Below are 14,071 nucleotides of genomic sequence, written 5' to 3' on the forward strand. Positions count from 1 at the left end.
AGAAATACTACATTTCTGTATTTTTTATTAATAAAAATGTGATATAGTATTTACGGCATTTATTAATTACCATAGACACAGCGGTATTAAATTACTCACTTTTCTTTTCTATCTAGGTTTTGCATACACAGTAATTATATGTGAAAATTATACTGATAAATATCTTGCATATTCCAAACCTATATTTAATGAGGAATGCGGTAGACGATCTCAAATTTACTTTTACGGAGTGAGGAAGACTTAAATAGTTCCATCTACAAATATAATCTGGCGTCGAATTGTCTATGATATTTTCAACGTTCATTTGGTCCGCTATATTTTTATGTAACCATTTGATGTCGTTTCTTATTATGTAAAATATCGAAAAAAAAATTGTACTAAACGTATGGTTACTGCAATGGAACACTATCTCATAACTAGTAAACGTAGTATTAGCTAAGGGGTTTTATTATTAAGTGCTTTTTATATCAATATCTCGAACGGATGTCGAGAAATCAACTCAACATCAAAGCATTACCAAGGATGGATGGCATCCAGCAGTCGACCGACTCAAGTTTAAGGACAATCGAATTATCTTTTAAAACTAGTGTACGATATTTTATTATTATGTTTTTGCAATTACCTTACGTACTGGTCACAATGTCCATGTTGCAAGTTGGCCTTACTGATGTGTCATAATTAATTTAACCCCAATTAAACAGTTCACGGTGTATACATCAATTAATTACGTTGAATTCGTAGTAAACAATATTTTTTTAAACGTATGTTATGTTGAGTTACTACCGATTAAAACACGACCGATTTATATATTAGGTATGGTTTAACCATTCTTGATGTAAGGCCTCAAACCCGGAGATTCTGGCTTCATTTCCCAGGTTGGGCCAATAAATAGTTATTGAGTTTTTCTGTCAGAAAATTCTCAGTAGCAGCCCGGAGTCTGGAAGTTGGAAGTGTGTACACTCCCGTGCCTCGGAAGGAACGGAAAGCCGTTGGTCCTGCGCCTGAACTCTTCTCGGTCGTGTCAGATTGCCGTTCCATCGGATTATGAGAGTTAGGGAATAGAGAGTGCACCTGTGTTTCTGCACACACTTGTGCATTATAATATCTCCTGCGTAGTTGGCTAATCTCTCTTGACATTGGCCGCCGTGGCTGAAATCGCTCTGGAGAACATTACCATATAAAATAATACGGTGCGATTGTAATGTTTGTATGTACACACAACTTTTTATAAAAAGATGTTACAATTTTCCAGAATGAAAATCACTGAAGTTATATTGATAAGAAAAACATTATCGAAAGTATTCTAGAAGATATATGTTTATCTGTTACAGGTATTTGTTAAGTCTCCCGTCTATTGTTACTCTGTGATCGTTTCACACATCACCCGATCGAATGAATAATGCAATAGCAGTTGTGCATGTACCATGTTGCATTGGAGAGCTATCTGATTGAACGACATGAAATTTAAACCTAACGTTAAGAAATCGTAGCTTTAGTTTCAAATGCAATTGTCTACCGACCAAAGAGGTTTTAGTTGCTGAAAAGTTTAACATAATTTTGCCCTTTAAATTCGATTATAAAATATGTTAGTTAATATTTTTTTGTTTATAACATAATAAATGTATATTATGGTTTCGGAATAATTTATACGTAATCTTAGATTAATATGCTATCTGTGGTATCAATTATTGTCATGATATATTTATTGTTGATTATTTTTATATTTCCTAAAATTAAGATCTATATGTGAATACGCGAACTTTGAAAATTTCAGGTTTTTTTTAGTATTAATTGTAAAAGGAAGATACGTATATCATTCGTAAGACAGTTTTTTTTCATATGCCCGTTCGCCTACTTATGACATAAATAATAAAAAAAAATTAACATGCATAGATATAGTATAATTAAAAAAAATCGAATTCCGAAAAAAGCGACCGACCACAGATTACACTAAAATAATATTCTTTGACGAAGATTAAAACTGTTGTAGTGTTTGGGCGTCTTTGTGCTCATCTTCTGTGACTTTAATCAACCCGTTTTATTCACTAAAACTCCGGTCTACCTACGCTGTAACATCTTTCACCCACACAATAAGTGCAATCAATTCAAACGGAAGATGCTCTACTATTTTAACTTCTATCAATTTGTCATAACTGTAAGAAAAGCAATTAAATATACATTTAATTTAATGATAAAAAAATGGAGTTAATATTTGTTGATTTTCATGCATAATAATAATTTAATTGTATTTAATTAATATACTATATAATTAGTGGAGTAACAAAGTAGTGACTATTGACTTCGTTGCCAGTTCTTCTCTTAAGAATCTTGCATTTCGAACCGGTGGAAGTGCTGATTTAAATTTAATTTAATAATGTATTATAAGAATAGAAAAGTAAAGTATATTTGTTTTTTTTTTTTTATAGAATAGGAAGGTGGACGAGCATATGGGCCACCTGATGGTAAGTGGTCACCAAACGCCCTTAGACATTGGCATTGTAAGAAATGTCAACCATCGCTTATAGCCAATGCGCCACCAACCTTGGGAACTAAGATTTTATGTCCCTTGTGCCTGTAACTACACTGGCTCACTCACCCTTCAAACCGGAACACATCAATATCAAGTATTGCTGTTTTGCGGTAGAATATCTGATGAGTGGGTGGTACCTACCCAGACGAGCTTGCACAAAGCCCTACCACCAGTCAGTTGTACTTGAATAGAGAATGTTTAGATTATATATAATAATAGTTTCCGGCTGCAGCTTTGCCACTGCTTTGCTATATTCTTTTCTGTACTCCTGAGAACCTGTATGCAAAATATCATGACAATCGGTTGAGTGGTCAACACGTGAAAGCGTAACAAACAAATAAACAAAGTAACACACTACAATTATAATTTATTTTATGTAACGATGTATGTTACCAGATATTCAAAAGGGCCGTTAGTTTACAATAACTCTAACAAAATTCTCGACGACATACGTATATAATATCACTTATTAATAAATCAAACTAAGTATATCAATGTTTCGTTATTACTTACCGAAAACAATAACAAAATGTAAGAAAATGAGTGTGTGAGAGAACAGTTACGAACAATCGTGCGGAGAAAGTAATGTTAAATGAACCGGCATCGAACCAAATAACAGTTATCGTCTTTATACGAACACTGAAGCTAATGTAGTAAAACGATTTCAACATTATTAGGTAATCATATCTGTTTAAGGAACTTCGTAGAACAGTTCTTTTGTTGCTATTTGTGATGTCTTTCCGCGAGCTCGCCCGATCTGATAATCCTTCGCTTTGTATTGCTAATTTCCGGGGTAAGAGATCAAGGTGTACCATCTTAGACACAATGTTTGTCGTATTGACTGTGTAAGGAGTAGCTTATATTACATATAGTGCCTATGTGTAGGTAGAGGTCATAGTGAGGTTGTCTATTAATAGATATAAAATTTAGAGCCTGCCGCAGCTGTCTTCGCTTGTTAAAATAACCCAAGTAAAGAGCATACAATTGGGTGTTTTCATCACATTTTGAATTGTAAGCAATCATATTTGATTATAATACGCGCATTCTAAATTAGCCGGTCAGAAGTGAGTTTTTAGGAGCAAAAGTGGTGAGCGCGGTCGATCACTTGAACGTGATGTGAATATGCGAACACGTATATTATGGTTACAGTTACGTAAATAACCGAATATCGTTATTTTTTTCTGTTTTACAATTGCCCGAAGACAAACTAACTTTATGTCGGCCAACTTACGTTGCGTTTATTGAACAAATGTTTTTTTTTTTTTTGACCTCGATTGTTTGATTTGCTGCAGTTGTTTTTTTACAAGTTTAACCCATAGCCAGAACCACTAGGCGTAAATAAAAAAAAAACAGCTTAAAATTCAAATAGAAAAATATATTTTATTATGTTTACCACGACAAAATATACTTTTACATGAAACTTTATTTGAATTAATGACGGCGCGCGATTGAGAAACAGCTAAACAATCAAACTTTTCCATTATTTATAATATTAGTTCTTCAATATATATTATTGCTATATATTAACTATTGAAAAATTAACATGTCATGTTTTCTAGAAAATTCGAGAAAGGGAACAGTCATCTATTCTTACCTTATCTCTTCAAACAAAATGTCTTATTGTTTGTTATTTACTCAGATAATATTATTACGAAGTCGTCTATATATCTTTGTTGCAACTAATCGCTTGTTTTGAATCTTTCTGGACGAGGCAGTATTTTCTTAATGACACTTTTGTTATATATGATAAATTGAGTTAAAATGAGGTAGTTTTAAATAAAAAAACTGATTCATTTTACGTATGTAAATAAATAAAACTGTTCACAGCAAATATATCACCTTCCTAGTGATTACTCGTCTGTTATCATTTGTTTATAAATAAATAACCGTCGCTACCATCATACCATCCGTCATACGTACAATTTCTAAATTATTCTTTTAAAAATCTTTCAATATCGTTGAAGTCATTCTTTCTATTGGAGATATATTGCTTTAACGACATTTTTTTTATTCATAATACTATTGTGATAAGTTAAAGATTAGTTACGAATGAATTAAGTTTAATGTATGTGCCATGATAGCTCCCGGGTGGACAATTTCTCTTCGACACGAGCACGCAATCGGCTGTATCATGTACTCAAACACTCATTAACAAATCAATGTTTTATACTTTAATAGTTTCTGATGACGTCAGGTCATTACACCATGATACCATTAGATAAGTATCTAAAATTATAGCCTGATGCTTTTTCAAAGATTAACTATTATACATTGCTGATAAGAAGGATATATTATTATTTTTAATTGATGGTGTGCCGCTGTTACAGCGCGTGATTGTCCTAGACTAGGCAAAAGGCTTTTCTCGCAAGGATTTGTAGCTTATCCTAATACGTATACTTATCCCACTTCGATGCTGACTATGGATACTAATTTGACAGACTAATCGTGCAAGAAAAATACAGGTTTCGTCATATCTTCCACCGCCAAGTAGAACATAAATTATATACATAAATAAAACACATAAAACGAGTTTCAGCGGCAGGTCATCCAAAGAGGTTATGCTTAAAAGGACGTTAAACTTAAATTTTATTTATACAATTAGCCTATAACACGAGAGTGTACAACATTAATGCACGTGCCTTTGCCTATTAAGTTTACTACCCATCGACCGTCTTATTTTCGAAACAATTGTCGTTATTAGGTACACATTTAGCGGATATCCGTTCAATGAAATCACGATAGATGATAATATTATCGTGTACCGCTATAAGGATAGGGTTTCCGATGTAAAACAAGTAAGACCCACAGGATGTGTCAGAATGAAAAGTGACGATGAATCAGAAGGTAGCCGGTCGCGTCTTACTCGGTAAGTCATGTTTCCGCCAGTGCCATTAATCCTATTTTTTTGTAAGACCACGCAGAAGGCGATAAAATGTAGCCAACTAGCATTTCTACTTTGATAGGACTTGACGTTACCTTTTTAAGATTTAGCAAAACGCTCTGATCAAATAGATAATTGTTTAATGACTCTGAGAAACTAAATCTTGTTGTGTAACAAGCAACTTACTTTTACATTAAAACGTTACATTTTTACGTCATAATTATGATTGCACGGACATATACGCAAATATTAACCCTATAAGTAGGCTCAGTGAACAAACCACAATTCTACGTTAGTCCTACATAAGGCAATCGAAACCAATAATATTATTGCAAACATTATTTCTAATATTACTTTGATATTCAAGCCGTAGCTTCTCCTATTGGATTCGAAGAGGATTGACAACCAACCGGAAGTTCGTGAAATGATTCTTTATTCGTTATAACGTTTATGGAAGCCATATGTATACAAAGAGCAGAGATGGCCCAGTGATTAATAAAGATTGCAGGTTCAAATCCGAGCAAACATTACTGGGTGTTTAAGTGTTTGTGTTTTTAATTAATTACGTAGTCGGCGGCGAAGGAAAGGACCTGCATGTATCGGACGTAATTCTGCCACCAGTATATCCACCAACCCCCATTGGAGCAGCGTAGCGTTTACCCTCTGCCCAGCTGCATTGAGACATTTATTGTTACTTAACATCTTTTATGTATACAAGATTTTTAGTTTTAAATTCGATTACTGCCTCACATATAGTACTTGAGAGTTCTCGGGGCTATTTATTATACAATGAGTGATTCATAGTTACGCAATATGTTTTGAACCGCTAATCGACAGGTGCATTGACACAATGAACCTTGGTGTCATGAATGTTAAATATGTCTAAAATGTTTTATTTATTTAATAAGTGTAATCAGTATGTATATATATCATGTGTAATCAAACTATATGCGTATTGATTCCGTATCATTTCGTAAATAATTTAATATTACATTATCAAGCCTTTGTTTTAAGCTTATAACCAGAAAGTTAAAGAATACCGAAGTATAGACAGTATTTAATAACAAAGCGATTGTAATAATTCAACAACGAAACCGTGTCCCCTGCAATGTTGTTAATTCTTGCGTGAAGCAAACTAATGTTGCGCGTCGTACACTTCCATGCTCCAACACATTTTGTTACTGGCGATGCTCATCCTGCTGTATACGAATATACTTCTACCTACGATATTTTTAATTTTTTTATTTGCCTCTGCAAATGAATCAATGACGCAAAGGTAGACTCGATAATGATAATGGTAAGTATTAAATTCTCTTCCAGTTAACCCTAATTTAAATAGAGAATAAATTTTACAAATATAATAAAATAGAATACTAAATAACAATAATGAGCGAATATACAAACTTAAAACCAGTGTAACAAACTGGGACAAATTTGTTATAACAAGGATAAACAAAACAAATGGACTAACGATTATTTATTTAAAAAAAATCTGATATGTTTCAAACAACAGTTCTTAACTACTCAATATTGTTACAATTTTTTTTTTGTATAAAAACCAACTTAATTAACAGACTTGATAATCTAAATAAAAAAAAAAAGTAATTTTAAACTACCTTACAAAATTTCATTTTATTTAAATAATAAAAGTGGTTCGAAATTGGAATAGCCATTTGCCATTCATTTAAATCGTCAAGTCTAATTTCATATGACCGAATACGGAGCTTTATTTATTACAATATTGGACTTAACGATATAACTTAATTAGTTAACGAGTTTTGCTTATAATAATTTCGCTTCTATTTAAATTTTGTAAACACGAATAATAATGAGTTAATGAAGGCACACTGCGTTAATTATCAAGCATCATAAGTCAAGGCCAATCTAACAATGGCTATACCTAGTTTCCTCTTTAGGTCTATATCAAACATATTACATTAGTGATTTATTTTTCCTCAACGGTTGACGTTTTACCGAGTCAAATTAGATTATTTCAACATGATTTAATTAACCTATGTGAAATGTTTAAGAGTATTAAAAAATTGTTTCGTACCAAGGATAAAGAAGTCAGTCGGAGTCATTCTGATCGTAGTAATGTAAGTTCATTGCCAAATTAAAAATAACCTTTATTCGTTGTTACATAGAGTTCTCTTCGTTGTTTCCACTTAACCATCTGTTTTGAGTCATTGTAGTGTAAGAAAGTAGGCTGTTTATACACGCATACCATGAAAACAAACAAATGCCTTTCCGATGTTGAATGCCATTGAATTTATTTACGTTTTGCAGTCCAATGTTCTTGCTCTGGTAAACACCGGATGACGTTAAGAGAGGCAATAACGATCATTCATCAAATAGACCCCGGTCTTGTGATTTTAGAAAAAGACTTGTACAGCGACATTGTAGTTGTGATATCGATGAATCATACGCGAATGTTTAAAAATAATAATAATTTAAAATGTGTGATCTGTGTAATGAGGCGTGTATTCGTATTGCATACGCTTGGAGATTATGATCGTGGGGTGAACGATACTTCCTTTGCCTGTCCTACTTGGTTCGAAAACGAAATGGTAATTTAATTACATTGTTCTAAATTTAAACTTATTAATTGTGTATTTAAAATGAATGAACGATTGATATTTTTAAAAGCTTTAGATAAATTCTTGTCATTGTGGTATTTTTGTCGTTATTTTTTAATAGATGTAAATTAAAATTAAAAATGGATTGTTATGATTTGTTGATTTATAAAGCAAGATTGATTATATACATGCACAGTTTGTTATATATACAGCCGAATATATATGTTCCTTTTAATTTTAACCTTCGTTAAAATTATACTTTACAGTAAACAACCTTTCTTTCAAATTTAATTTTTATTTTATTTATTACTCTTTTTATTGATTCAAGTACTTGTTAACACGAACTGTAGCTATCATCTAAATATTAGTAATTAAAAAAAGAGCATGGTGTTCTACAAAAAATAATACTATGTGTTCAAAAAATTTAATTTTTTTTCTTTGCTTACTTTACCATAAAAAGCTATAATTAACATATTTTTTTAATATATAAACTTCCAGTTCACTTGTTGTAACAATGAAGCCGATATAGATGTACCATGTATTATTTTGTGACGTATATATAACGATAAACAATGGAATTAAAACAATGATTGAATAATGAACATTGCGTCTTCGTTGGAGATATGACGAATATTTTTAGAATAACGATCAAGTGATGCCCGCACACGCTGCGCTTTTCGCAATTATTGCAATAACTATTTGACAAGATATTGTTGTATGTATAAGTAAAATATGTAAGTAAGTTTTAGTAATTTAATAGTTAGGTTCAGTTAGCCCCAAACGCATGTCGTTTTGGTTTGAAATATATTATTGAAAATCAAAATATTTAAATATAATATGTGTAAAATAATATGAAATCGAAGACACAGCTGAGCCTACAATTAAGTATACCATTGTGGTTATGAAAAGATTTTTTTAATTTGAATTGAAGTTGACATGACACCTAACACGTTCTTCACAATTCTGGTATATCTCTCGTTTTTCTGAAAAAAATTCTCAAGAAACCGTAAAATATGTAAAGCCTTTTGTTACTTGCGCCTGAGTTCTGTTCGGTCGCGTCGGATTGCCGTCGGATATGATGATTTTCGAATGAGTTTTAAAAAAGTATGGGGTATTCTAAAACATTCTCAAGTACTTGATTTTATTATTATTATTATTTTATTACTATTAAAATATTCCCTTAGACACGATAAGTATACAAAACATTGTTGTACATTCTTTCAAATATATATATAATAATACATGTACATATATACAATATACAGACTAAAGATAATAGACACTAACATTCATCTCAAAAGACAAAAATCACTTAAATAGTTTCTTGTTGAAAGTTTTTTTAGTGTATGTACAAACAAAAATGTTTAAAGTCGGTTTTTACTTTGTCATTTTTATTTTAGACATAGAAGCGAGTAATTTTGCGAAGTAAAAAAGCTGTTTTACGATTAATATAATCGAAGTATCATTAGCATAGAAAATTGTAACAAGTAAATTTATTAGTTTAGCTTATTTTATGGCAAGTATTATGCTCCCTTTTCTCTAAAAGACCGTAAACATTAAACGGCTTAAAAATATATTAATTTAGTTACAAGTAAATAACGCGCATCTCACTGAAAATCCCTCGTGTTTTCTTATGTAATACAATATAATTAGTTATCACGTATTTTTAAAGTTATACTTAGAATTATGCAAATGTAGTCCAGTCGTTCATGGTTCATTAATATCTTATCATTTCAACAGAAAAAATTGTCAAAAAATACACATGCTTTAATAATTTACTGTATTCGGTGCAAACGGTACCTTGCGGTGGTGCCGTCGATCGATCGCTAGCACTGGTGCATTAAGGTATTTAAACACTGACCGTTCAATTTATACAGCTTTCGTAAAAACGCTCAACTGTGAATCACAGTACAGTTACGGGTATAGCCTTTGCTTTCGTCGTATCACGTGAATCATCGCTATTCGTTATATTTATAATGTCTTGCGCAAAGACAAGTTTTTTTTTTTTTTTTTGAGTATGAGTCATTCATAGACTCATATTATACTGTATATATATATTTTTTTTCTTAACTAGAATATTTCACTTCTTATTAAATTGTCTCGTTTTAGTAATATTAACAGTGTTGTGTATTATTTATTTATACTCATATATTTATAAGTGAATATGTTTGTACAAACGGTTGTTTATATACATATTTAATAAGCTTAACAAGTTCGTTTTCAACATTAAATAGCAGTGATAATTGTAAGTAGGTATTGTTACATACTTGCCTTGGGTTCGGTGAGTCATCAGACGCCGAGCTTGGAGCCGGCTGTGTACTTAACAAAGCACATATATATATATAGGTACTTTATAACTAGACCCTCGTATTTTTGCAATGAATACGCCCGTTTATAGACTGACTAAAATTTTATTCGTCATTTATATGTAAATAATTTTTTTTACGATTCTATATAATATTAAGAATAAATAATGACAGCTGTGTTTATTTGAACGTATAATTCAACTGGTATGTTAATATGAAAGTCACACCGTAAGTGTTATCTTTGCTTGAACTCGAAAATTTTATTATATTCGTTTTGTCACTTACAAATATTTTTGATTATTTAAATGTTTTTAAGGTCATCGCGTAAGGAATTTGTTTAACATTATAACAATGTCAGGGATTTAATTATTAATATTATTCAGACCGGATGCTTTTATCAAATAATCGTAATTAATTTGAAACTGAATTTGTAACATTTTTATAATAATTAATTATATGTTTTTAATTATAGTTGCAGAGTAAGCGCGAGCTGTTCTTCAAATCGGATACTGTGAGCGGCGGCGGGGTGAGCGCCACGGGTCTGCCAAATGCTGCGCCGCCTGTGCCGCCGATGGCACCTTCGGCCCTCAAAGACGCCCTAGCTAAGCGCTCTGCCACACTCCCTGATCCAACAGAAAGTAGTCACCACGAGCCCAACGGCACCGCTGCAGTGAAGCTCAGCAACAGCGTATCTGTGGACGTTGGGAAGACATCGTCTATGCCTCCACAAATGCCCGCGCCTCCAGTACCCACAACTGCACCGCCACCCGTCAATGCTCCGCTCAGGAGTACAGAGAATATAATGAAGGTAAGTTTGAAAACCAATGTAAATTATAAATTTTTAATGTTCATTAATAATAAAAGTTTGATAAATTGTTGCAGAAATCTGACCACCCACCAGTTGCACCAAAACCAGATCTACCTAAGATAGAGAAACCAAAAACCAAAGAATTAGACGGATATGTTGGATTCGCGAATCTACCAAACCAAGTGTACAGGAAAGCGGTCAAAAAAGGGTTCGAATTTACGTTAATGGTTGTCGGTAAGATATTATTTTATACTCGTACATTTTCACGTTTTAAACTACCGGCAGTTCGCGTAGCTTATGAATGATGATAATTGTCCCCTTGGAACAATGGTATGCAAGTTATTATTTTACTGCGTATTCACAACGTAAAGTTTATTCATAATGACTCGACAATGAATTTTAATGTTAAAAATTGTCAATATTTTTCTTGAAGCATATAATGTTTGATGTGTAGAAATATCATTTGTTATTTTTATAATTCCAGGTGAGACGGGTTTGGGCAAATCGACGTTAATAAACTCCTTGTTCCTAACGGATGTTTATGATAAAGATAAACATCCAGGACCATCGCTACGTGTTAAAAAGACAGTGGGCGTTGAGACAAGCGTGGTCATTCTAAAAGAGAATGGCGTCAACCTCACTCTCACAATTGTCGACACGCCTGGCTTCGGAGACGCAGTCGACAATAGTAATTGGTATGCCTTGTGTTTCATTTGCTAGCGATACTTTTAAACTGACTATGTAAACACTTTATATGAGTGATTACAGATTATATTAAAAATTATTGGGCACTTCGTTTTTGTATCGTGATTCGAAATTGACGTTTTATATTCTTAAAAAAAAACTAAAATATTATAAAGTTCTTCGAATCTAGTTTATTTCACTACCATTAATAGTAAATTCAACATAGTAACCCAATTTTTTGTGTTTAATGATTAAAAACCAGTTCGCTAGATAAACGTCCCAATTTGTGGTCAGAAGTACGAAACTAGTTTCACGTTGCTGGTTTTTTAAGCCATTGCCTCGATTAATTTGGCTTTTCATAATAACCGAAGTGGTTTTTTTAAATATACTAATTTGTTTTATTTTATCTATTACTCAAGGTCATTTGTTATGATTATTTTTATAACCATAAATTTCGAATGAAAAATTCTTAAAAAAATAATGTTATTTTTATAGCTGGCAACCGATAATCGATTTCGTTGAATCGAAATATGAGGAATTCTTGAACGCAGAGTCACGGGTGACTCGTAAAGCCGCTCCGCCTGATACGCGAGTCCATTGCTGCCTGTACTTCATAGCACCAAGCGGTCATGGACTCAAACCGCTCGATGTAGAGTTCATGCAGCGACTTGGCGATAAAGTCAACATTATACCCGTTATCGCCAAGGCCGATACGATGACGCCCGAAGAATGCAAGGATTTCAAGGAACAAGTAATTAATGCTTTTAATATTCGCTTATTGATATTTCTTAATAGCAAGAGCTAATTGCAATGTTGCTCATGTAAGCATTCATCTGTCGAGTACCATCGATGAAGACCGAGAGATAGTAGCAGAAAATTCCAAATCATTTGTTACAAGTATGGCGGCGCGTGAGGGCTCGAATTACGTAATTAATGAAACGAAAGTAATGGTAATGACGTTGTTCAACGGGGCGTAATAGAAATTGTTTTTGTCGGATACATTGCGAGTTTTTTTTTAAAAAATACACAATAGCCGCCACAAAGAAATATCTTAATTTACTGTTATTTATTTATTTTGATCTACTTTTTTTTCATAGAATAGGAAGGTGGACGAGCATATGGGCCACCTGATGGTAAGTGGTCACCAAACGCCCTTAGACATTGGCATTGTAAGAAATGTCAACCATCGCTTATATAGCCAATGCGCCACCAACCTTGGGAACTAAGATTTTATGTCCCTTGTGCCTGTAATTACACTGGCTCACTCACCCTTCAAACCGGAACACAACAATAACAAGTACTGCTGTTTTGCGGTAGAATATCTGATGAGTGGGTGGTACCTACCCAGACGAGCTTGCACAAAGCTCTACCATCAGTGAACTTTACTTGGAGTAAACTTTGGATAATAACATCTATCCGTTATTCAGTGGGCATATTTTACACTAAAATATAACTTTTATTTTTGTTTGTATTTCTTGAATACAAATGTCAGTAAATAAATATTAAGCGCGAGTTAAAAGTATGCTGTTTGTTGTCATTATTTATTGTGATTTATTTAAGAAAATTAGTAAGTAAGAAAACTTAGAAAGTTCGTCGGTACATTTATACGTTCGTACAATAATAGATATCAATGGGAGAGCTAAATTGCTGACGGGTAACTAAATGAAAAAAAAAAATCGGGATTTTTGGTTAAATATTAACTATTAAATTCCGCCCCGAGTAGTAAGCAAGAGTCGCCGTTTCAGATCCTGAAGGAGATCGCGCAGCACAAGATCAAGATCTACGAGTTCCCGGAGGGCGCGGGCGACGAGGGCGAGGCGGCGCCGCGCGCGCTGCGGGCGCGCGTGCCGTTCGCGGTGGTCGGCGCCAACTCCGTCATCGAGCTGGACGGGCGGCGCGTGCGCGGCCGCAAGTACCCCTGGGGCGTGGCCGAAGGTACGCCGCTGGTTATACTTAAGTCTCTTTTGTTCTATTTTCGAATCCATTTGTAGGCTTTTTTTAATGATTTAATTTAATGCTGTGAACTGCCATAGTCGTGTTAAACTCCAATTTATATTTTCTGATGGTTCTAAATAAAATTCAACACGGTGATAGTTATAGACCATAATGTGAGACAGTTCATAATTTGTGTTTGTACCGAATAGCCAATAAACTAGTAAATAATGATTTCGATTTTAATCATGTAAGTAGAGATTAAAAAGTTACAAGATGTATCTTGAACGATGTATCATTTGTTTGTCATTATTTTATTTATGATGTGAAAAATTAACAGGAAAATACAATAAT

At 33.2% G+C, this 14,071-nt stretch overlaps 1 protein-coding gene across 5 annotated transcripts in view; it reads left to right on the forward strand.

Annotated features, from left to right (window-relative positions):
• Window positions 1-14,071, forward strand: part of LOC126771776 (septin-7) — a 41,012-nt gene that overhangs the window by 20,146 nt on the left and 6,795 nt on the right. For 4 of the 5 annotated variants that reach the window (XM_050491908.1, XM_050491892.1, XM_050491875.1 and 1 more), the window contains exons 2-6: window positions 10,766-11,101; window positions 11,176-11,335; window positions 11,586-11,796; window positions 12,281-12,536; window positions 13,531-13,720. In XM_050491908.1, coding sequence (XP_050347865.1) covers window positions 10,865-11,101; window positions 11,176-11,335; window positions 11,586-11,796; window positions 12,281-12,536; window positions 13,531-13,720 — 1,054 coding nt within the window. In that variant the 5' untranslated portion in view covers window positions 10,766-10,864. Of the gene's footprint in view, window positions 1-7,359; window positions 7,508-10,765; window positions 11,102-11,175; window positions 11,336-11,585; window positions 11,797-12,280; window positions 12,537-13,530; window positions 13,721-14,071 lie in introns of those variants that run through there. The other variant, XM_050491901.1, reaches the window with a different exon arrangement.

Source organism: Nymphalis io, chromosome 1, assembly GCF_905147045.1.
Source record: "Nymphalis io chromosome 1, ilAglIoxx1.1, whole genome shotgun sequence".
In the NCBI taxonomy this organism is placed as follows: Eukaryota; Metazoa; Arthropoda; class Insecta; order Lepidoptera; family Nymphalidae; genus Nymphalis; species Nymphalis io.